This window comes from Ochotona curzoniae, unplaced genomic scaffold (genome assembly GCF_017591425.1).
Source record: "Ochotona curzoniae isolate NIBS_2020 unplaced genomic scaffold, NIBS_Ocur_1.0 contig_4895, whole genome shotgun sequence".
NCBI classification, from domain to species: Eukaryota; Metazoa; Chordata; class Mammalia; order Lagomorpha; family Ochotonidae; genus Ochotona; species Ochotona curzoniae.
The window spans coordinates 3,327,832-3,353,409 of record NW_024466413.1 but is presented as its reverse complement, the minus strand read 5'-3'; the positions used below and the strand labels follow the sequence as shown (position 1 = coordinate 3,353,409).

Here is a 25,578-nt window from a genome sequence, read left to right as displayed (position 1 = left end):
TTTGCTGGAACGTAAAGGAACAAGTGAATTGCTTTTTTTTAAGATTTATTTTATTTTTATTGGAAAGGCGGATATACAGAGAGGAGAGACAGAGAGGAAGACCTTCCGTCCAATGATTCACTCCCCAAGTGAGCACAACGGCCAATGCTATGCTGATCCGAAGCCAGGAGCCTCTTCCAGGTCTCCCACGTGGGTGCAGGGTCCCAAAGCTTTGGGTTGTCCTTGACTGCTTTCCCGGGCCACAGGCAGGGAGCTGGATGGGAAGCGGGGCTGCCACGATTAGAATCGGCACCCATATGGGATCCCAGGCATGCAAGGCGAGGACCTTAACCACTGCGCCATTGCGCCGGGCCCAACAAGTGAATTTCTTAATCATCTCTGATTTTTCGGAGCATAGGGCTCAGAAAAAAAAGTAAATATTGTCACAGAATTTAGCACTTTATGTGATGTTTTAATTGCCATAATAGCTGCAAAGTCTTACAAGGCACACTCTGGTAAATACAGTGCAGTTGAGGGCTGGAAGGACTGACGTACCACCGTGATCGGTGCTGTGAAGAGCTGGCATGCCAGAGCTGCTTCTGCAGAAGTTCATGTCCAATGTGATCTCAGCAGGTGCTGTGAGATAAAGGCAGGTGAGAGAACTGTATTCCATCATCTGGATCCAGAACAGCCTGTTCGAATTCCTGTTGGCTAGGGTTTGTCTTGTTAGACATGCTGACTGCTGCTTGCTTATCGGACTATCCTAGTCTTTTTGTTTGTTTTTAACTACATTTATGCATATTATGGTATCCATAAAAGGATTGAACATGTAGACTGAAAGTCTAAGTAACAGAAAGTTGCCAGGTCTGTGTCTGTTCTGCTTGACAATGTTTCTTGGCAGCTGACACTCCTGATGTGTAATATACTGGGCCTTTGCCCACTAAATCCCAGTAGTGTCCTTCCTCATTGTGACAACCAAACAAACTTGTTAACGATTTTGAAACACCCCTGGAGAGGTGATGCAATCTGACCAAGCAGCCACGTATGTTGTGTGTCAGCTCTGAGGACGTGCTATATCTGCACAGTTAGATCTCAGTGTCAGATAACCTGGGCCTGGTCATATCTTTTCAGTGTGGTGGCTTCCTTGACAGCTCTGTGGATTTAGCTGGGTCATTTCTAGTGAAATGTGGCTATTATTCACATAAATAATATATATTTATATATAAGCACATACACATGCATATATAATATTATATATACCACATGTGTGTATATAATATATACATATGTGTATACAGTATATACATACACACATATACACTCAGAGAGTAGCTAAATTCAGTAATTTATTACTTGACAATTTGACACCAAGTATGTAAAATATACTGGGTGTTCTGCTGGATGACTTTTTTTTTTCTTACACATTTTTTGATTTAATTTTGTAGCTTTGACAGGCATGTGGCAGGGTAGTGAAGATGCCATTGAGGGACTTCCGTATATTAAAGGAAGTATGTACATTCAAGTCCTGGCACGACTATTGATTTCAAGTTCTCAGAAGTACAACCAGGGAGGTAGGTGGATGGCATTCAAGTGGATGGCATTCCTGGTGGCTAGTGTTGATTTAACTCAGCCCTGACTGTCGTGCACATCTGGGGAGTGAACAAGAACATAGAAGATCAATGAAGCAGTGTCTGTATTTCTCTCTCCCTCTCTCTTCCTGCTTACCTAATCCTCTGCCTTCCACTCTCTCACTCTCTGTTTTTGAAATAAAATGAAGATGAAATAATTCATCAACAGATATTGGTATAGCTCTCATCCCTGTTATAGCTGAAAATCCTGAGACTCATGCAAGTTAATTTAGCTAGGAGGCTGTGTGTGGTAGAGTAGAGCTGAGAAGGACAAAGAGAGAGATGCAAGTATGAAACCACACCATTCTGTGGGCTTCAGTGTCTTTTTAATAAAATTACATATTAGGATTGAATTATGTCTACAAACACAATTTTCATCACCTGGGATGTATTTGGACATCTAGTATACAGTATAAATGTGGAAGGAATACAGAAATTTACTCAAATTTTGACACCCGCTAAAATGAATGCAGGTGAAGGTGAAAGTGTACAGATGAGCCATTATAGGCAGATGGTGTCAGGAAAATTTCCCTTGCTACAGAGCAAATGGATAGATGCTAGAGACTCAGGAATAGGGAAAGCCTTCAGGGTGAAGAATTTAAGTGGAAGCATGGTGATTTGTATGGGGACATCTGGAGAAGATTCACAAATTGTAGATATTAATACTGTGAAGGTAGATTTATGGAGTAGAACTGAAAAGGAGGATCTTGGCTGAAACTTACACATGAAATTTTTAGACCACTGAAATGTCTGTCCATGACACCCCAAGGAGAGACTAAAGATTCCCCGAAGAGATGAATAAGGTGAATTCCAGGCTTTAAAATACATGCATGCGATTGAGGACTGTAGTGAGAGGCACATTGATTAGGTGGGAATTATTTTCATTAAATATAAGCTTGCACGCTTGGCAGAGTACTATTTGCTAGTGAACTTTTGTTGATATAATACAATACATATGGGAACTAACTTTATATAGAGACAGTGCTTATTCTTAGCTCTGATTGTTCAAGTGCAAAGTATGTGGCTCTGTCAGTTGGCTTCTGGTGAGGGTGGTGGTGGTGGAGTGCAGAATGCTGTGAGAGGAAAGATGACTTGTTGAGCCAGCAGGCAGAGTGGCTGCATCCTTTCAAATAGACGCCCCGTGACAGAAGTACTTCCCCCTAGGTCCACTCCCTAGACATCATATTTAAGTTTCTACTGTCTTAGTCACATAAACGTAGGACTCCACAGTTTAATTATTGGAATGGGTTTGGGAGCCAAACTATAGCTTTGGGATTCCAAGCATCTGGCAGCTGGACTGATACCTCTTCTTAGAAGGCTGTGGAATTCTCAAGGAAAGTGCCTAGCCTCAGAGAAAAGAAGTGCAGGTTCTGGTATTTGAGTAGCTGTTAATGGATAACCTGTGCTGCCATGTTGACAGTAAAGCCTATCAATTTTCTAGCCCACTGTGTGAAGGCAAAACTTGCGGTTAGCATTTTAGAGCCCTCCCCCTCCAGTTAAGATTTTTCCACGGATAACAGATACAGTCTATTGTGTATAAAGAGACCAGTTCTGAAAATGAGGGCACAAAAACTGTTGGGAGGAGCAAATACTATCAGCTGCTGGTAGGAAAGAGTCACTGTCATTAGTGTACCAAGAATGTTATATTTTATCCCAATATCAACAAACAGCTATAGAAAGAAGCAAGTAGAAGAAATACCTAATTAGCTGATAAACATTTAAGAACATGAATGAGAGGATCAATGGATATTCTAGACATAGAGTTAATTCTTCCATTAAATAAACCCAGAGACAAAAAGATAACAGAGAAAACCATGACTAAGTGAAGAGGCCCAATATCCCAGGGATAGAATTTCCAGCAAAATGGAGAAAGTCGACAATGAGAACAAAGAGTGCAGGTGGGTCAGGGCACTGAGTGGGGTTTTCGGGGGTTTGTTTTTCCTACCTAGACTGGCATTTGGCTTTTAAAACTCCATTAAGTTATCTTTTATAGGAATTTATAAATTTACCTAAAATTAATTTCAAAAATCACCACATTTGGAGATAAAAATGTATATTCAGTGGGCCAGTGTTGTGGTGTTGTAGATGATGATGGGGCTGCCTGCAAGTCCAGTTCATATATTGACTGTTCTGCTTCCTATCCAGCTTCCTGCTCGTGACCTGGGAAAAGCAGCAGAAGGGGCCAGGCTGCTTGGGCCCTGACACCCACTTAGGAGATTCGAAGAAACTCCTGGCTTCTGGCTTTTGTGGCTCTGGCCTAACTCTGGCCTTGCAGCCACTTGTGAGTTGGGCCAGTGGATGGAAAATCTCCATCTGTCTCTGCTTCAAAGAAGAAGTCCTTTAAGGAAGCAAAACAAGACAGCAATCTGCCTGTCTCTCGTGTGTGAGTGTGTGTGTGTGTGTGTGTGTGTGTGTGTGTGTGTGTGTGTGTGTGTGTGTGTGTGGTGTGTGTATGTGTGTGTGTGTGTGTAGAGAGAGAGAGTTTTGATTATAGGGATTGTGCAAGGAAAGAACAACATTCTGGTATTTTCCAACTGCTTACTACTTATTTATGGCAAGCAGAATTTTCATAGATTGAGGAACAGTTTCCTCTTAAAAATAGGAAGAACATAGTAGTGGCATGGATCATGGAAAAAGTATCAACTCTGAATTTGTTATTAAAAGTTTCTGCTAAACAGGGCGAAGTTCTTTGGGGGACCAAGAAGTATGCATAGTTTATTTTCATGAGACCCTTTTAAAACTGTGAAGTTTCCAATAATAATTTTTGCATTTAAAATATATTATCTGTAATACATCATGCATTGTTCTAAATTACTAAAACAGTAGGTGCTAATATCCTTTCTGCTTCACAAATGAAGAAACCAAGATACAGTGAGTTTAGGCAACCTGCTCGTGGTCACTCAGATGGAAAATGAAACAGGCTTTGTTTTTTTTTTTTAAGATTTATTCATTTTTATTGGAAAGATAGATCAGCTTTACAGAGAGAAATAAAAAAAAACCAGAGATCTTCCCCTGATGGTCATAACAACTGGAGCTGAGCCAATCCTAAGCCAAGAGCCAGGAGCTTCTTCTGAGTCTTCCATGTGGGTACAGGGTCCCAAGGCTTTGTGGAGCTTTTCCAGACCACAGGCAAGAAGCTAGATGGGAGGTTGAGCAGCTGGGGCACAACCTGGTACACAAATGGGATGCTGGCACCCTCAAGGTGAGGATTTAGCCATTGATCCATTATACCAGGCTTGGAAAAGCAAATTTTAAATGGATCAAGCTAACCTAGAGGCCTTCTCTTCAGTTGATTCACTTTTACGTTGCTTGTTAAAAAATAAACTGTTCGAATGCAGGGTGTATAAATTGTCCACATTCCCATAGCTACGTACTTTGGTGAAGATAAGTGGATTTCGTTGTTGTGCTCTGACAGTTATTGGTTCCTTAGAAGCTCATTCAGGCTAGTCCCTGAATTGGTTGCAGAAGCAGCTGAAAATGCCGAGATGGTAGAACTCAGGTGTTCCATGATGGTCTTGGACATATCATGTTACCATTTTTTGTCACTTCCAGTCTGATGCAAGCGTTGTTCAGAGGTGATCCTTAATGTGTGCGGAATAGTCAGGATTACCATCTATAAATTCTGGGAAACTAGCCTTGTTGAAATGATCGGTATAGAGAGTGTTTAAAAAAATGCAACTTTTAATTCCAGTGTATATGACTTGTGAAAAACATCACGAGTGAGTTGTACTTGTAACACATGTTGTACATGTCACAAACTTAAATATTTGTCATTGACTCTGTGTAGCATACTCTAGTGTTTCAGGTTGTTCAAGACTGATAAAGTACTTTTAGATATGAATGTTACAAATATGTTTGATTGATTTGTTTTTTTCTAGTTCAACTTTGTGGGGAAACTTTTGGGTCCACGTGGCAATTCTCTGAAACGTTTACAAGAGGAAACTTTGACAAAAATGTCCATCCTTGGAAAAGGTTCCATGAGAGATAAAACAAAGGTAATATTTGCTGCAGACAACAGCTACTTTATAGTTTATACATTTAGAACATCTATAAATGAGCAATTTATAAAAGCTAGCAAGAGCCTCAAATGGAATTAAATGAAAATGTATGTAAGGCTATAATTGTAATACTGTTTAGAAAATTGAGTCACTCTGATTAATTTCAGTGTATATAGTCTCATCTGTACCAATTGTATTAATAAATAAAACACACTGCTTATATTTTTGATTCTGGAAGAAATAAATCATCATTTAACAAGTTAAAAATTATTGAGTTATTTATCATTTTGTTACATATGCTAATTCTGAAAATTTTCACATGTGTCATGTTATTCTCTATCATTGTTTAAAGATTTACTACTGAAAATTAAATCTACATTCAGTTATCAGTTTTCATGAAATGTTGATTCAAAGTGATTTTAGATATGGAGGTTAAGACAGAGTGAGTCTTCTTCATAAAAAATTCAATCTACATGATAGCGTTTATAATACAAATAGCCACCATTTGTTTCTTGGGCACCACAGTTGCATGAGGTCTATGAGGTGTTTTGCACATGTTATTCCGTGTCATCCCGGGAAAAGGATATAAATTTCACATGTAAGAAAAATTGAAATTTAGAGAACATTTAGTATATTATCTGGGTTAATCAGGAAAATTAGTAGAGTCTCACACGCCAACTTATTTTGGATAGAAACACAAAGTGAATTTTAGCTACACAGTTGAAATGATTCTAATACATATCTAGATTGTTCATCTCTGACAGTGTACTATTATTTCAGGTGGTGGTATCTGAATTCCTTGGCTCATTTGGTTCACTCCCCAAGTTCCTACATTAGCTAAGGATAGGTCAGGTTAGAGACAGGAGTTCTGTCTGGGTCTCCCATGCGGATGGCAGGAACACTGGTACCTGGTTCATTGCTGCTTCCAAGGAAAATTAACAGGTTGGTGGATTGGAAGTGGAGTAGCCAAACTGGCACTCCCATATGGGATGTAGGTGTGTGAAATGACAGCCTAACCTGCTGTGCCACAATGCCTTCCCCCTTAAAATCTGAAATTTTTTTAACTTTGGTGTGATGGCACAAATGTGAATTACACACTTGACCTTATGGGGCAGTCTCAATCAAAATGCAGGCATGCTGAAAATATATTAAATTACATTCAGGCTGTATCTGTAAAGTACATATAAAATAAACATGAAACTCATCTTTGAAGTTGGGCTTTTCCCCAAGATATGCTATTAAGCATATGCAGATATATTAAAATATGGATACTCTGAAATCCAAAATATTTCTGTTAACAAACATTTTGGATAAGCAATATTCAACCTATAATTCTCAGACTGCATTGGTATTTATCCTTCCAGATCTTTCTTGGGAAGACTAGAATCTAGTCACACACTAGAAGTGATAGAAATTTGGTGTGCCTGCGACCTTCTTCAGATTCTGTTTTTTCCCTTTTCTGCAACTCTGAAACAAATGGGGGTGTAAGAAGTGCATCAAGGGGAAAGATGAGGCTGCCTCCTTGTTTCAAGGAACTGTCTGCCATTCCAGCAGCACAAGGACAAGTCTGAGCATAGGCTTCTGCCAACATTTGTGTGCCCAGAGTGATCTGAATGCAACCCAAAGGTTGCCAGTGCTCCTCTCGGGTTTTCTTTGTTACCCTGCCATTAACCTAAGATTTACATCAGAAAGGGTTTGAGCACTCAACCCTGTGCTTGTCTTGGGTCAGTCTGTCATTTTGTTCTTTCAACTCTTGGTTACAGTACAAAACAGTCCATTTCAGGCCAGCCCAGTGCTTTGTACTTTGCTGTTGTTTCTGCCACTGGAAGCTTCTCACTGAAGCTGACAGTGATGAATCAGGTAATGACTGCTCCTTAAGTGGGTATTACCAATGACTGTGTTATAGTCATTTGGTCATTGCAAGATCTTGAATACTGCTTTCATTTATCCTTTTTATTACTTTTGATTTTCATAAATTCTAGTTAATATGTATATTTTTAGCATTTCTCATTAGTTTTATAACCACATTCTAGAGAGATCTCACTTTTAGATTCTGAACCTAAGGGTGTTTACTCTTTGTGAATTCAGTTCATTTCCTTGTAGCTGCTACATTGATGGAATTAATGATATCCTGACTAATGTGTGTGTCAGCTGGACAGAGCACTGCAATCATGAAAATGTTGTGATCTGTATAGCTAGCCTTAGCGGGAATGGTTGGAGCATGGAAGTGAGGCGCAGTAGAAGGAACAGGCAGCAGTGGGTAGGTGATTGGCATAGGGGTTGCTCCTTGTAGACAGTATAGAGTGTCAGGCTTGTCCAGTGGCGGTGGAAAGCCAATTGGGAGTTAGTAAATTCCTTGAAGTGGAAAGAACAGATTTCGCAGTTATTTCCTTCTTTAGGGAGGTATTTGCTACTTGAGAAAACAGCTAAGTTGTATGTAGTTTTAGTCTTTTTATCTCTTTTAATGACAGATTTTTAAATATGATTTTTCCTTCTCCAGGAAGAAGAGTTGAGAAAAAGTGGAGAAGCAAAGTACTTCCATCTCAATGATGACCTCCATGTGCTCATTGAAGTGTTTGCGCCACCAGCAGAAGCTTATGCACGGATGGGACATGCTTTGGAAGAAATAAAGAAGTTCCTCATTCCTGTTAGTACAGTACTGAGCTCTAGCTCACTCAGCCTTCCAAGTATTTCCTTTGAGTTAGTCCTTGATAGTTCTTGCTAATAACTGCAATGTTCATGGATCTTCATTTGTTCAGAAGTCTCATGTGAAGTTGCAAGTAGACAGCACAGGTCCGTGTGAATACTGTCGTGTTGCTCCTTTTTGTGGATGTGAGGAAATGCGGTTTTGGAAAGTTGAACACTTTCATGTGACACTGAAAATACTTCACAAATTCATTGTTGTCCAACGTTAACCCATCATTTCCTTCTCCATGTCCAGCCCTATGCTTGGTGTTGGCCATGCAAATATGAAAAAAAAAAAAAACAATACCCAGTCTCAAGAAATTAAAAAAAAAATGTGTGGGAAAAGAGAAGTATCAGCAGGTGATTTTGTACAAACATGATAAACACAATGAACAGAACCATAATGATCATGGATTAGGGAGGGTACTATTCAAACCTGCCAGGTTCATTGTATTTTAATAGTTGATATCTGTTTTAATGCATTTAGGCACTTTTTAAAATGTGCTTATTTGTTTATTTGAAAGGCAGAGTTAAATCAAGAGAAAGATTTTCCAGCTACCTGCTTTCCCCAAATAGGCATGTGGTCAGGGGGCTGACACCAGAGCCTAGAGCATCCTCCAGCTCTGCCCTGGGAATGGGAGGATTCCTAGCATTAGACTTTGTTTTGCTGCTTTCCTAAGTATGTTAACAAGGAGCTGGATTGCAAGTGGTGCAGCTGGGACCTGAACCAGTTCTCCTGTGGTGTGTTGGCATTGCAGGAGCAGCTTAGGTTGCTGTGTCACAATGCTGTGCCCTACCTACATTAAGCTAGGAGTGTGATAATTGAAGGAGTATAGAGCTCTGTTTCTTATTACCAAAATCTGTTTTAATGTTTTGTGTGACTTAACACTTTGCTTTGTGGTCAGTTTATTCTCGAGAAGTTAACCTATCTGCCAAGTCGCTCTAGGTAGAACAGTGTTTTCAGTGATCCTGGGCTTGGCTGATTGGCTTCCATGCAGAGCACATATACTGTGGTCAGCTTGTCTCTCAGGAAGAAAACACAGAAAAAGGATGTTTTCTATCACATTTGTCTTAAAAGCTAGGATGTGGGCAAAGCCCACAGGGGGAATGTGGGCTCCCTTGCTGGGCAGCCACTCCCACTGGAGAGCGTGGGTGGGGATGGGGGCAGACTAGAACGGGCCGGGAGACAGCACCTGTGGGCCTCATGCGAGCTACATTAGGGAAAAGCCAGGTTCATTAGGGAAAAGCCAGGTTGGGCCGACTATTCCAACTGGTGCAAGCAAAAATCAGAGTGGGTGAGGGTTGGTTGGGCTTTTCCGCCGCATCAGCGGGCAGAGGCTGGCACTGGGGGCTGAATTTGTCAATTTAAGCTCCAGAACCACCTGAAGAAAGCATAATCAGGGAGTGGGAGTGGCCTGGTAGGGAAATAGAGGGCACATCCTCCTTGGGTTACCACTCCCACTGGAGAGCATGAAAACCAGGACTGGGGCAGGGGTGGCTGGACAGAACAACACCCGTCAGTATGTGTGGGCTGGATGGTAGGATTGGTTGGGTTGAACTAGGCTTCAATGCCCATTGGCATGTATGAGAGCCGAATGGGATGTGGGATAGACTGAATGAGTCTGCGGTACATAGTGGCAAGCACAAGAACCAGGGTAGGGGGCAGGCCTGGTGGGGGGTTATGGGGAGTCACCTCAGCTAGGCTGCAGCTCCCACTGGTTTGCGTGAGAGCCGAGTATGAAGTGGACAGGATCAAGCTGGACTGCAACAACCATTTGTTTGTGAGGAAGACAGGGCTGGAAACAGAACTGACCCAGCAATTGCAACGACCAGCATGTGCATGAGCTGATTGGGGCGTCAGACTTTGCCGGACCCTGTACTGGCAAGCACACACAAATATCAGGTCTTCTAGATCACCTCAGATGGAAGTTTCCTTGGAGATCCCTCCAACTGAACTGCTGATCTCAGAACCCCAACCATGAAGAGACTGTGTCAGCCAGTGGATTCTGAATAGATTTCACCGTGCTTGGAATGGCGAGATTAGCAGCAATTCAGAACCGTCAAACTATCAAAACTGCTTGAGCAAGACCCTTGGAGCATGCCCCACATTGGGGACCTAGGATGGGTGGGAGCTGGGTGGGGCTTCTCCCTTTGTTTCTCCCCTGATCGCAGATATTAGTGTGGAAGCAATGGTCTTACCCACTTTCCTGTAGCCCTTGACAATTTGTACCCTAATCAACTATGTAAGATTACAAAAAATAAATAAATAACATGCAATATGCAAAAATCAAATATAGGATGTGGGATTGCATTATTTAATAAATTAGCAACTGAAATGGTTAATGTTTTCTTCATTTTTCAGAAGCAAATATGTTATTTATTTACTTTAAAAATAGTACTTACTGTGTGATAGGTGCATATGAACACTTGGAAAACATGGTTTCCACCCTAATTTTAATAGTTTGAATCAAACAGTGCTGAGCTAATCAAACATGAGAATTTCTGTTTTCCAAGCATGACTGTACCTAGTACATTGTGGTCCATGACCTTGAAATCTAAGCAGTGGTTCCACCAAGAGGTGCGTGTAATCTGATTTTCCTCACAATCAGGGCTGCGCAAAAGAAGCCTGTTGCATCCTGTCACAAAGATCCTCTGCTGCTTTGTTCTAAATTTCATATAGTAGTATTCTATCTAAATCTGTAATCAGTTTGAGGGTTTGAGGTGTGTGTGTGGTCTGGATATTCATACGGACAATCTGGATTATAAACTACACGTGATTTAGAGTTTTCTCTTATGGAGAAATGATACATGCATGTGTATTGAGATTTGCCAAACGCTTTTGTTGCCTACGGAGTATTTTTTTTTTTTTAATGTTAGTGGTGTCTGTGGTAGTTGATTTCAGGGGTCAAGCCTTTGTATAGGTTGAGGGGTATTTTTTTATTTATATGTGGTAAGATGGGTCACGTGTGATCACAGGGCTTCAGTAGATAGAACAGTATCCCTGTAGGGTCTTTTACATTAACCTGTCCCTTTTTCATTTCTGGTGCCTTGTGTTTCTTCCTCGTGACAGAGGCCCTTGTGGTGTCATTTCTTTTCTACCTCAAGCACTTTCCTTATGTTTTCTTGTTAAGCAGATGTAGCAGCAAATGGTTTTTGTTTTTCTGGAGAGTTCTGTGTCTTACTTGTATTTTAAAGGGTAGGTTATAACATTGTTGGTTGACAGTTTGGGTGTTTCGGACATTTTGAATGTGCACTCTTGCTGCTTCCTGGTCTCTGTTGTTTTAATTAATTGTTGTTCTGCTTCATACAGCATTCCCTCCTTTCATTGTAGCTGTGTCTGGGTTTGATTTTCAGGTTTGTTTTGTATATGTTTATCCAGCCTGTTGACTAAATACCATTGATCTGTGTGTTCATGTTTTCCTGTAGGTGTACCAAGCTTTTAGCCATCCTTTCTTTGTGTTTCCCTGCCTTCTCCCTTTCTCTCTTCCCCGTAGACAACATTGTGGATGCTAACTCAAATGCTGTTGTCCTCCAAGGCTCATTTTTTTTCACTTTGTTTTTGCTTAATATTCCTCACATTGAATCATTGAAGTTGACTTGTCATCTGCTCTGCTGTTTGTTCTGCCATGTCAGCTGTGTTGTCTATCTCTTGTAGTCAGTTTTTTATTGCGGTTACACATGCTTCATTTTCTTTTTTCCCCCCAAGTCCAACATCTGTACCTTTTCTAACATAGTTTCTTATTATCATGTTTCCTCTTGAGTATGGATTATAATTTCCTGTTTTCTTTGTGTTGCTTAATTTTTGGTTGGAAATTGTATGATAGCTAACGTAGAGGCAAACCTGGTTCCTGCTTGCTTTTCTTGACACATGGGATTGGGACATCTTTTTATCTTCCCTTTCTGTTGCTTTGGTTGTACTAAATCTGTTGACTTTTTCCTTCTGCTTTTATTTTTCAATGTGACTTCTTTGTGTTTTCTCTAATGCTGGAGCGTGGTGCACTGTGCTCTATGTGTAGGCTGGGGAGTGCTTCCGACTCACCCTTCATTGGGATTTCTCATGTCTTCTCCATATGTGAGCATAGTCCTTCTGAGACAAGGATGTAGGCAGAGCTGTCTCCGTCTTTGCTATGCATATGTATATATAGCCTTGCATTTGGGCAGAAATAGGTGGGCAGCTTATTCAGGGCTTGTGTGCTCTCATTTCCTGCATGGCTGGGAGAGTTCTGACTGATGTTTTTATGTCATTTGCCCCAGTCAAGAACTTCAATACCAGGCTTGTTGATTGACTTATCATTCCTGTTCCTGTGCTACCCAAATGGCTATGGTCATTTACGTTGCTCCTGGGTGTAGGGTTTTCCACATATCATTCCTAGTTAAGTGAATCTTCTAGAGAAAATTGGGGACTGTCACTTTCCCAACTCTAGTGATACTAATGTTCCAGCTTATGCCAGGGAAGAAAGGGGCTGACACCTCATAAAATACTCAAATCCCACTTTTCTTGCCTGAGACTTAGCAATTTTTCATTAATAGGAGCATTCTCAGTTTAGTATGTGCTTTAACTCAGTTTCCAGCTTCCTTAAATGATTGCTTCGAATTACTTTATCAAGTTTTATTATTGTTTTTTGTGGGATGACACTATGCATTTCTCTCATGTAACCAAATGTCTTATTCTCTTTGTGTTTACCTTTTAAAGACTGCTTGATTTGGGGATCCTTATCTATCTGATAATACGTGAAGCTTCATTTCATTTTTTTTAATGTCTGCATAAAGCTTTATTATATGCATATACTGTAAGTGTTTAAAACATTTATTTTCATTTGAAGCATAGTGATGGGGGTGGGGCAGGGAGAGAGATCTTCTGTTGACTGATTCACTCCTGAAATTTTCACAGTACTTGACATTGGGCCAGGCAGTATCCATAAGTCAAACTCCATCCTGGTCTTGCCTGAGAAGTGAGTGGCTCACAGGCACTCTGCCATTGTCTGGTCCCTCCAGGATGCATTAGCAGGACCCTGGAGTGAAGGTGAAGGAGCCGGGGCTCTGCACTGCACTCTGACATGGAGTGCTCGCATCCCAGTCAGTCCTGAGCTGCTGGGCACAACATCTGCTCCTGGCTTATGTCTATTGCAGTACAGGCAGTTATCCCAGGATACTCAGACACAAGTTTTAAAATATTTTGGTAAACATAGATGAAGAGTAAATTCCTGGGAAAGAACTGTGAATTGTAGTATGTTACTTTTAAGAATTTAAATATATTTCCTATTCTCCATACCAGCATATGAATAGATTCTAAACTCATGGGATAGAAAAATTCTGTTATACAAACTTAATTAGAATGATAATCCCCTTCCTAACCTTAATAACTGATATTGTTAATATTCATGTTGTAATGAAATAATTTTTCAGATGAGACATTAAATGATCATTTAAAATATAACATTGTAAAAATAGAATACCATGTGTATTTCTTTTTCCCTACTGCTTTAAAACAGTATTTCTGGGGCTGGTGTTTCACATGGCAGTGAAGACACCACTCCAGGTGCAGGAATTCTTTGGGTTTATGGCTCCATTCCCGACTCCAGCGTTCCTGCTCACGCACACCCCGGGAAGCAGCAGGTGGCAGCTCCGTTGTTAGATCCTGTGACCCACTTGAGAATTCCACGTCCAGGGCTCGACTTACCCCAGGCTGTGGCAGAGCATCTGAGGAGTGAACTAGTGGATGTCAGATTTCTGTCACATTTTACTCAGAATTTGTTTTAGAAATCGTTCATTAATCTTCACACATTTAAGAAAAATTGTAGGGAGGCTGAAATAGCAATAGATGTAAATGAGTCTCTGACAGTACACTTCCCCAGGTGAGGAGTCTGTTGGATACAGGGCACTGCTCCTAGATCTTCCTTCTGACCGCGGCGATGGGATGTGTCAGCGTGTGTCTGCTCTTTCTCCCGTGTGCTTCTGGTGATTCTTCCTTTCTAATTCATGGCAGTCACCTTGCGTTCTTTCCGAATGCTGTCTACTAAAAGTTGCAAGTCATTTTTATTCTGTTTTTGAAAAATAAGGACGACATGATGTGTATCTTATCAGTTTACTAAATTTCTTTCACATTTCTAATTTTAAACAACTCATAGAGGTGATTCTCTGAATCTTGCATCTATAGTCAGATATACTTCTATTTCTGCCATCTGAAAACCTTCCCTTTTAATCCTTCCTCTTGTCTTGTTTATAGCCGTCAGCTGGAGGAAGACACCTGCCTTTTGCTGTGTCAGTGACTGAGTTCCATTCACTCCTAATTCAGTTGTTTGACAGAATGTGGCCTTGGGGAGAGAATTCAGTCTCTCGTGTTAAAGTTTTGGGGAGTTATCTGTCTCCCTTAAAAAAATATTTAAAGGCAGAAAAACCAATCCCCCATCTTCTGCATCATTCTCCCAGCCGCCTGTGTTCAGGGGAGAGCCAGGGATTAGTCTTTGTGTGTCTCCTTTGTGGGTGAAAATGACTCGACTGTTGGCACTGTTTACCTGCTGCACCGCAGAGCACATAGCAGTAGGAAGCTGGGACTCCCCCCCAGCATTCATATGAGGTGCTGCTGGGGACTTGCATTGAACTTCCAGCTCTTGGTAATGGGGTGCTGCTGGAGACTTGCATTGAACTTCCAGCTCTTGGTAATGGGGTGCTGCTGGGGACTTGCATTGAACTTCCAGCTCTTGGTAATGGGGTGCTGCTGGGGACTTGCACTGAATTTCCAGCTCTTGGTAATGGGGTGCTGCTGGGGACTTGCACTGAACTTCCAGCTCTTGGTAATGGGGTGCTGCTGGGGACTTGCACTGAACTTCCAGCTCTTGGCATTGTTCCACCAGGGGCCTTGTGCTGTTCCAGGCGTATGGAGAATGAACCAACAGTTGGGAGTTTTCTTTGTCTTTCTCTTCCCATCTGTTAAATATATAACTAAGATAACATTTGGTAGAATTCATGAGTCGTGAGTAAAATCATACGGGTGTGAGACTTTTTTGAGGAAGGATGGGACAGGAAAACTTTGAGTACTAATTTAGTCTCTGTTTAGCAAAAGAAAAGCTTTGTCCTTACACAGTATTTATGGCCACCAAATATTATGGTGTTATGTTATGTTATGTTATGTTATGTTATGTTATGTTATGTTATGTTATGTTATGTTATTTCAGCCTGCCAATTCTCAAACTCTGTAGACAGCAAGTGGGTATTTGCAGTGTTACAGTTCTGACACTCAGGGTTTGGTATTGTCATCAGCTTTCACAGGTTAAGGCTGCTCCATTGAGGTGCCGTTCTAAAGTCCCAGGTCTCCTGTACTTTTCGCCAACTAGACCTCACAATCCGAGTCTCTTAGCCCCCTCTTCCAGTTTATTAAGTTGTTATAATGACTCGCATAACACAAGGAAAGCATTTACTTGCTGGTTTAGTTGGCTATAAAGATGTAGAGGAATTACCAAATGAAGAGCTCCGTAGATGAGCTCTTGAACAGTCCTGAGTGTGGAGTTTATATACCTGCAGAACTGGAGTGCACTTCCCCATGGCCTGTCGATACACTCACCAACTCGGTAACTCTCCGGGTCCTTCAGAGTTTGTGTGGAGGCCCCGTTGTGTATGATTATTGATGAAATCGTTGGCCCGTGGTTACTAAGGCAGTTTCCAACCCTTCCCCTCTTCAGTGGTTTTAGGCAATTTGGGGCTGAAAGTTCCAGTGCTACAGTGAAACCTCAGGCACCCAGTCCTTCGACAGTCACGTCATTAGCATATATACCAGTTGGATGAAATGATGTGACTGTGAATCTCAGAAGCTTCTGTCCCCTCTGCCATTCTTGAAACTCAGAATTCTGTGGCAGAGACCAGTTCTGTTTCCTGTTATGTCACATTACTGCCTGTTGAGCTTTGGTAGATACTGTGTTTTCAAGAATCGATCCATGTTTTCTAATTGCCTCTATTTTGATGGCATGTAGTTGTGCATAATATTTCCCATATGCATTTTTTATTTCTCTCAATTCCAAATGATACTTCATTTTATTTCTAATTTAAATAATCTTGAATCTTGGTTTTTTTTTCTTCCTTGTTAGTCAAGCTAAAGGACTAACTATCGATTTTATTAATTTTCTTTTTTTTTTTTAAAGATTTATTTTTATTATTTTTTCATTGGAAAGGCAGATATACAGCAAGGAGGAGAGACAGAGAGGAAGATCTTCCGTCCGATGATTCACTCCCCAAGTGAGCGCAACGGTCGATGCTATGCCAATCTGAAGCCAGGAGCCTCTTCCGGGTCTCCCACGTGGGTGCAGGGTCCCAAAACTTTGGGCCGTCCTCGACTGCTTTCCCAGGCCACAAGCAGGGAGCTGGAAGGGAAGCGGGGCTGCCACGATTAGAACCGACGCCCATATGGGATCCCGGGCGTGCAAGGCGAGGACCTTAACCACTGCGCCACCGCGCCGGGCCCGATTTTATTAATTTTCTAAAGAGCACTTTTTAATGTTTTTTCCTTTTTTGTTCTTTATATCTATTTCTACTTTGATTTTATCTTATGTTCTTTTTGGTATTTAGCCTTTTTCCTTTTCCATTTTTGTCTCTGAATTTATCATTTCTTTTTAAAAGGTAGGCATGAAAAGCTGTAACTTTTTCTGACCATTGTTTGAGATTTACCCCATACATATTTGGGTGTGTTATTTATGTATTTTCCTTCATCCCAGGGTAATTTCAAATTTTTCTTTTGGTTTCAGTCTTGATATAATGGTTATTTTGTGTGTGTGTAATTTCACTGTTAAATATATTTGAATGCCCAACTATATAAATGAATTTCTTATTCATTCTGCTGTATTCAGAAGAAACACTCAGTGTGACTTCAGTTAATAAGTCTTGGGTAATGAGTTAGAGAATCCTATAAATAAAGTACTTGACTTTATTTATTCCATGTCTTTGCTGATGTTTAGTAAATGTTGGGGGAAATTAAATTAATAAATTTGTGAATTTTAGCTTAGTATTTTAACCATTGTTGAGTATTCAGTAGTAGACCTGCTTTAAAGGGTTATAAAACAGAACATTTTCATTTTAGTACTCTTAGAGCTTGTTCTGTGAACTCCACTACTTACGTATCCTGTTTAAAATGTTATTAATATGGAGAGAATCCATTTTGTTTATCTCATAGATTCAGTTGCCTCAAGAACTGTTTGTGTTTTGCTGTGGGTGCTGTGACATTTTGATGCGTAGCAGATCGTGTTGTCCCTGTCTTCCGTGCAGGACTATAATGACGAGATCCGGCAGGCACAGCTCCAGGAGCTGACGTACTTGAATGGTGGCTCTGAAAATGCAGATGTTCCAGTGGTTCGAGGGAAGCCCACCCTGCGTACACGAGGTGTTCCGACCCCTACAGTCACCAGGTAGCTGTTATTTGTGGAGTTGCTGTTTTTGTTTGTTTTTTATGTTAGTGTACGAAAACATTAAGTTTAGTGTTTCCCTAGGCTTAACTCTAACCTTTACTACTTACTAGTTTATAACTCTTGACAAGTTATTATTCACTGTAACATGGATTCTTTAAAATGTGGCTTGTTTTTATGTAAAAAGCCTTTGGATAAGCAGATTGAGGTAAGCCTCGGCCCTGTTCTACCTTTGAGCACAACTGGGCGTTTCACGACGCCATCCCTGCCCCGCACAGCGTTGTGCACCCAGGGTGGATCCAGATGGCTCTTAGTGACGTCAGTATAAGTATGCTGTGACATGTGCAGTTCCTTCACTGTTCAGGAAGCAGAGCTTTGCTGTGTCCCTGGATTGATGATTACTTGTAACAGAGAAGTGATTTAAGTAAATTGTTTATCTGATGTGAATATCCATGTTTAAATCTGACATGAGTGTCTCAGAATTATTTGAGAATTATTTCTTAAAATTTTATTTTAATTTTTCTCCCCACAGAAGTTAATGTATGAAATTAATGCAAGTTTTTCAACTAAATTGGTGTCTGTAGTGTTTTTATATAGACTTTTATATGAATTAATTTATAATAGCATTCTTCTGTATCTCCAAGTTAATTTGGAGAAATGAAAAACACTTTCTCCTTGGATGTTGCTGATCTCATCAGTGGCGGGGAAGTTGCACTTGATACTGAGTGTGGTACAGGTGGGATTTCTATAATTAAAGCAAAACAGCCAACAGTAGGATTGTTCTAGATGATTTTGCATGATAATGAATATAGATTCTCAATATATGATGATCTCTTTGATTTTTTCCTCATTAAATATATTCAAAATTATTGGAAATTGCTTTAAATTATTTTTCTATATCTATAGTCACAAGTTACCACAAATTTCTTGACAGAATAAGTATAGTTTTTTGTTTGTTCATGTATGTGTGTGTGGTTATGGAGGCCAAATGCTCAGAATCGGCCGATTAGGTCCAAGTCAAGCTGTTGCTCTGAGCTGTGCCCTGCCGGTTGGCTTTGGGTTACAACCTTGCCACCCTTCCTTTCTGTTTCTCTTGAAGCTGACGCTACTTAATTTGTGGCCACAGACCTGTAACGCCTCCTTCGGTCTTGTCACTGCATTCTTCTCATATTCCATGTCTAATCACTGTCTGTCGCAATCTTCAGTACTTGGAGCTGCCTGGACCTTGTAGCTTCCAGTCAGCAGTTTAACTAGAAATATAGTCTGGGTTTCTTTGGTGTTTATTTTTTCTTGCTGACTTAGCTGCCTAAGGGACTAGCTTCCTTTTGGTACAAACCTAATTCTTGTTTTCTTGAATTCTTATAGCATCATTTTTTATTCCTTGTTTCAGAAATATGGAAAATGATTTTTGTAAAATATAGATAATTGTGAATTAAGGAATATTAGCAATGTGATCAATGTGACTCATTTGATTCGCTTATTTGCAGGGGAAGGGGAGGAGTCACAGCCCGACCAGTTGGAGTTGGTGTCCCACGAGGAACGCCAACTGCCAGGGGAGTCCTGTCCACCCGGGGGCCAGTAAGTCGAGGAAGAGGTCTTCTCACTCCCCGAGCAAGAGGCGTTCCCCCGAGTGGGTACAGGCCGCCGCCACCGCCGCCCACCCAGGAGGCCTACACAGAGTATGTAAGTGAAGATGTCTCACCACGTTGTTTTGTTCATACTGCCTCAATGCAGACGTAGATTGATGTTGGAACGAAGTGCCTCCCTCTGTTTTAGTCCTTGGAATATTCTTCAGTAAGCACTTATTAAATGCCAAAGAAGTGGTCCAAAAAGTGAGAAAGAAGTCATGGCCTCTTTCGTTGAATAGCTTAAAGGTATGAAAGAGGAATTGTTGTTGGCAGAGAGATAGAAGATTAGGGTCATGGAGATGTATCTTCAAGCTCTTGCCAGAGTTTACCACTGCTTGATTATGTTGCTCCTGAATAAATCAGTTATTTAAAACTAATCACCTAATAACACCATAGTGATTTTGCTTTTAAAGTGCTTCCTTTTAGGATATGCAGCTAATCGTCTTTAGTAGTAATTCTCAGTTATTCTTTTAATACCGGGATTATACAGTGACTCTTTAGCGGTAAATCTTTTCAGTGAAGAAAGCAAATGTTTCATGTTTTTAATTAATGCAGGTTAATGTTTGATTCGCCATTCAGTAATTATTAATATGGTTCAATATGGACTTAACATAAGGCTATCCAGGCATTAAAATTGAGAGAGAGGGATTCTTTAAGAGCAAATGTTCCTTAGATTACCGTAAGTAAAGAAAATAAGGTACAGTAGATAAATGATTCCTGTTTTAGGTAATTGAAAGTAAGGTGATTGTCAGTGACTGGACATCAATGATGGAAATAAAATGCAAGAATCAGTAGGTTTTCATATTTTATTTTACAATTTCTTGCTAAGTGCATTTGTTAAACTCATCTTTACATTGGACGCCCTGAGTTTGTAAAGATTGTCTGAAGGTGCTGTGTCCTTTCAGGGCTTTAAGCCTTTGGTCATAGCCTACTTGGCCTAGAATAACTTCTCATATTTCGTTTGACGGTCTCCTGCTTGTCCTTAGAAACTTGGATTAGTGATTGCCATGGAAATTCAGAAGGTGCCAGCTGACCTGGCACAATTACTCAGATCACATGCTCTTCTCCCTCCTAGCCTGTGACCTCCTGGAAGGGCAGGAATAGGGAGGGTTTATTCCTTTTTTCTGAAGGAGTGCCTCCTGGGAGCACAGCAACATTTCATTCTGTAATTAGCAGTTCCAACATTTTACCACTCGGTGTTTTCATTCCTTACAATTGGATGTGTTCCTATTTTCTGGTTCTCCTAAAAAATTCATAATAATAGTCCTACCTTGAGTTTTTCCACAAATGCTGAGTCTTCTGAAAGTAACTAGGATGAAAAGAAAGAAAACATGTTGAATCCTTTTTAGGTAGACCTGGTGTCTGCTTACTTCCTCCTGCGTTTCCCGTGGTCTGTCTGGTGCTGGGTTTAATGTAGAGGTGCCGTGGGTAGCAGACCTACAGTCTGCTTAGTTCCTCCTGCGTTTCCTGTGGTCTGTCTGGTGCTGGGTTTAATGTAGAGGTGCCGTGGGTAGCAGACCTGCAGTCTGCTTGTTTCCTCCTGCGTTTCCCGTGGTCTGTCTGGTGCTGGGTTTAATGTAGAGGTGCCGTGGGTAGCAGACCTACAGTCTGCTTGTTTCCTCCTGCGTTTCCTGTGGTCTGTCTGGTGCTGGGTTTAACCTGGATGTGGCATGGGTAATGTGCTGGGATTTTCCAGACAAGTGCCGTGTGAAATGTAGATGCTAGACTTAACTTCACAATAAAAGTGATAGGATTTAGGCAAGCTATGTAGTTTTTTTTTTTTTTTTCTGGTTTCATAGTGCACAGGCAAGAGTTATTGTCTGCTTTGAATATATTGTGTGTCTTCCTTTTCAGTAGAGATTGGGTTAACCAAATACTTGCCTTCTCTGACTCAGAAAGTATAGAGTAGAATGAAATTTATGAATAAAAATTGAAATTTCTTGAAATATTTAAGGTCAAGAAATAGAAAGCAAACTCAGATGCAACTCAAAACACTCTGTCTTTCTCCTTGTTGCTCTGATTTTTAAAAATAGTATTGAATATCAAGTATTAATAAAATAGACTAGACTGGTACTCTGTTGAACAAGGCTTTCCACCCACTAATGTTGAAAATAACTCAATGGCATTGTGCAAGAATATTTGGCTTCCTCCCAGAACTGACAGAAGTTGGCCATCTCCAAGTGAGAAAGGAGCGTGGTGAGAGCCACACCGTCAGCCCCGTCATTCCTGTCACTGCAGCTGCAGTATTTCAATGCAGGGTCGGTACTCAGTCTTCCACACGCTAGTGTTGCCTTCAGATGACTGACAGTCATATTTGCCATTGTTGCTTTAATTTAACTGGAATGTGGCGTCACAATTTTCATCAACTTCATAAAATACCAACTGTTAACATACACAAAGCGATTGCGTCCTTTCCAGTTATTCTTCACATGGTAAAGTGAGACTTAAAAACAAATATTTCTTCAAGTTGAGTTGCTTTATTATTTAGTATCTTTTCGTAAGTATTTATTATTCCTGCGCATATCTTTAAGTAGTCAAGAAGAAGGATTTTCATCATTTAACTTAGCATTTTTTAAGCCCTGTTGATACAATATAATAAGAACTCTGATAACTCCATGTTGTTTATAAGTAGATAAAATCCCTTGCCTCACTGGCTGTAGCATGCCAGCAGCAGCACCTCCTGCCACATACGCTGTTTTGGCCTCATCTTCCCCTGAAAGTGGGAGAAGTAGGAAGTGATTTTTATTTGAGGTTTTTTTCTGTGCACAAGCACATGCATTCTTTTTAAAAAATGTTTTATAAATGTTATTTTAGATGATGTTTACATAATTGCTCAGGATGGGAAGGATCTAGGGCTAGGGAAGGGTGTGATAATCATTTCCAAATTCTCCTTCCTGTATCTGGAGGAAGGGGAGGGATAAGGGAGGAAGCCATACCCAGCTTCTCAACCACCCCAGTACCCTGGGATGGGGAACAGCTTCCCAGTGTCAACCCAGGGTCCTGATGTGGCACATGCTCCAATGGTTCTGCACAGGTGGTTTAGATCCGTAAGGCATCAATCTTGCTAATCCAGTATCCACTGGTTGACATTCCTCTCTCTCCTTCCCTCTCTGTCTCCCCTGCTTCCCCTCTCCATCTCTCTGTAAGCCAACCTTCCAATTAGCAATAAATCAGTTTTAAATAATAACATTATTTGGGGAGGGGTATAAGTAGGTGGCATGGACTGATTTCATATACCATATAGTTATGTTACTGCCAAATTACTTAGCACAATCCAGAATACATTCACAGTTAGTATACTTACAAAGGCATATCTGATACTGACTGGCAGAAGCCAACCACAGCTGACTTTTCTAATGTGAAACTGCTTGTTACCCATTGCTTCAGAGCAGCTTGCAAACAAAATGCAATTAGAATAAATGTATGCCCCTATAACTCTTAAAGCTTTAGCTATATTTACTAGCACAATGGTCTCCTCCTGCTGAAGTTTACAGTTTCATGTTAATTACTAATGAAAGGAAATTCCTGTTTCCTCTGCTCCATTACTATTCTCATTACTTTGTTTTTGCACATTATGTATGTATGTTTTCCCATACTTAACAAATTTCTTCCTAAATTTGGACCCTGTGTGGAATTAGTGTAGACTCCTGACCCCCAAGTGAAGGGCCTCATCTCACAAAATTAACCCATATTCCAGGTGCTAATCAGAGCCAGTGTTCCTGCCGTATACAGATGGGGAGATTTCTGTCTGTTTCTTTCTACAAGGATGAGCTCAGAACATTTAGAAGGAAAAGACACTTGAGGCTGTCTAGGGTAAGCCTGGGACCTCCACACCCTCTCCAGGCGTTCCCCTTGGTACCTGTGTTCTCCTGGATTCTAAGGCGCAGTTCTTTGCAAACTGTGAAATATACCAACACAAAGGGTTTCATTCTTCCCCAGGTTCCTAGTATCTCATTCTTTCATTGTGTTCTTTTTCTATAATTGGTTACTAAGTCTTCCCCTTCTCCCTATGATTATTTGAGCTGAAGCCTACGCGTTGCAATTGGTATGGTTATGATGCAGTTATGAGCACCCAGCCCCTTAACTCACAGGTGCTTTGTTGATATCTGTCAGAGTCTTACATTGAAAGTATGAAAAGTTGGAGCTTGTATCAGCTGTTGCGTATTGAGAAGGAACAGTGACTGTGTGACCAACAGGAAATTTAAAAAGTGTAAAAAGCAACAATGCCCGTAAATTCTGGCTGAGTTTCTTGAGCCCTCGAGTACTGACTGGTATTTTGGTCATTATGTTCTTCAGAGGCGTGGGCCCAGAGGTGACCAAGATCCCCGAGCATAAACTGTTCCTGAAGACACCGACACCTCCCACTCTATTTTGAAAAGCTCTTTTAGTGTTGCATTTGTCATTGTTTACCCCTGTTGTTTTATTCCTCTCTTCACATATCTAAGATGTGTTCTGCTGCAGTCCACTCTCCAACATAAGGAAAGAGAATTTTTTAATTTTTTTAATGTTTTTTTGTTTGTTTGTTTGTTTGTTTTTATTTTGACAATCCTTACATATTTAATTGGGGTAAAAAAAGGTTCAAGGCCTAAAGGGGGATATGGAGGAAGAAGCCCCAACCAGTTTTCCACCCACCCTAAGTCCCAATTGTGGGGCATGCTCTGAGATACTCGATCAAGTGGTTCCAATAGTTCACCATTCATGGGTCGCTGCCAGTCTTGCCACTCCAAGCATGATGTGGTCATTGAAGAGTTCATTGATTGACACAGTCCCTTCTAGAGTCTCCATTTGCCCAGTATTTTGCTGCCAACAGATAACTGAGGTTGTTGCTTGACTTGTTCTGTCTTTTCTTGGTTAGGACTCTGAGTCCGGTGTCTCGACTGGGGAAATCCTCAAAGAAATTTTGAGGTATTCCCAGTCCAGATTTCTGCGTGTTCTAGTGAGCATAGGGCCCGGCACAGTCCATTGCCCCGATCAGCTGGTGGTTGCAGTTGCTGGGTCGGTTCTGTCTCCACCCGTGTCCTCTTGCAGTCCGGCCTGGTTCCGCCTTGGACACACTTGGCCCTCGCACATACCAGTAGGAGTTGCAGCCCAGTCAGGGCGGCCCACGGTGACCCCAACCAGGCCTACCCCCTACCCTGGCTTGCCAGTATGTATGGCATACTAGTCCAGTCTGTCCCAAATACCCTTCTGTTCATATACTTGCCAACAGGTGTTGCAACCTACTTCCATCCAACCATCTCATCCAACCGTCCCTAACGGATGTTGTTGGGTGTCTGTCTAGCCACCCCAGCCCCTGTCCTAGTTCCCATGCCCTCCCGTGGAAGGTGATGACCCAAGAGGGAGGAGCCCACTATTTCCTTCCCAGGTCGCTCCCATTCCAGTTGTGCCCTCTCCAGTTGGCCCTGTGGTTCAACTCAACGTGTCTAACCCTTTGTACCAGCTTCCGCCAGCTGATGCTACAACTAAGCCCCAACAACCCTCACCAACTCTGATTGTAGCTTGCACCAGTGGGAATAGTCAGCCCAGCCTGGTTTTCACCCAATCTGGTCCACAAGATTTATTTTTTTTTATTATTTTTTATTGGAAAGGTGGATATACAGAGAGGAGAGACAGAGAGGAAGATCTTCCGTCCAATGATTCACTCCCCAAGTGAGCGCAATGGCCAATACTATGCCGATCTGAAGCCAGGAGCCTCTTCCGGATCTCCCATGCGGGTGCAGGGTCCCAAAACTTTGGGCCATCCTCGACTGCTTTCCCAGGCCACAGGCAGGGAGCTGGAAGGGAAGCGGGGCTGCCAAGATTAGAACCAGTGCCCATATGGGATCCCGGGCGTGCAAGGCGAGGACCTTAAGCACTGTGCCACCGTGCCGGGCCCAAATTTTTTAATTTTTTATTTATTTATTTATTGAAAGAGAGATTTACAGAGAGAAAAGACAGAAAGTTAATTTCATTGCTTCACTCCCCATATGACCAAACAGCCATAGCTGAGAAGATCTGACACCCAGAGCCAGGAGTTCCTTCTGAGTCCCCATGTAGGTGCAAGGGCCCATGGGCTTGGACCATCTTCCAGTGCGTTCGCATGCCGTAAGCCATCGATAAGCTGAATCAGAAGTGGCACATCTGGGACCTGAACTGGCACTCATACGGGATACCAGTACTGCAGGGTAGAAGGATAGCCTGTTAAGCCACCGTGCTGGCACAGGGAAAATTTGTAGGATTATGGAAGACATGGTCTTTGTATAATAAATTTGAGTCTGCTCTGCATGATGTC

The 25,578-nt window shown here is 41.3% G+C and overlaps 1 protein-coding gene across 1 annotated transcript in view; it reads left to right on the top strand.

Annotated features, from left to right (window-relative positions):
- The first annotated feature begins 1,435 nt into the window (after positions 1-1,435).
- KHDRBS3 (KH RNA binding domain containing, signal transduction associated 3) overlaps positions 1,436-25,578 on the top strand; it is a 74,750-nt gene continuing 50,607 nt past the window's right edge. Inside the window, exons 1-6 of the mRNA XM_040988508.1 lie at positions 1,436-1,550; positions 2,081-2,280; positions 5,486-5,602; positions 8,106-8,252; positions 17,543-17,682; positions 19,167-19,362. Coding sequence (XP_040844442.1) covers positions 1,436-1,550; positions 2,081-2,280; positions 5,486-5,602; positions 8,106-8,252; positions 17,543-17,682; positions 19,167-19,362 — 915 coding nt within the window. The remainder of the gene's footprint in view (positions 1,551-2,080; positions 2,281-5,485; positions 5,603-8,105; positions 8,253-17,542; positions 17,683-19,166; positions 19,363-25,578) is intronic.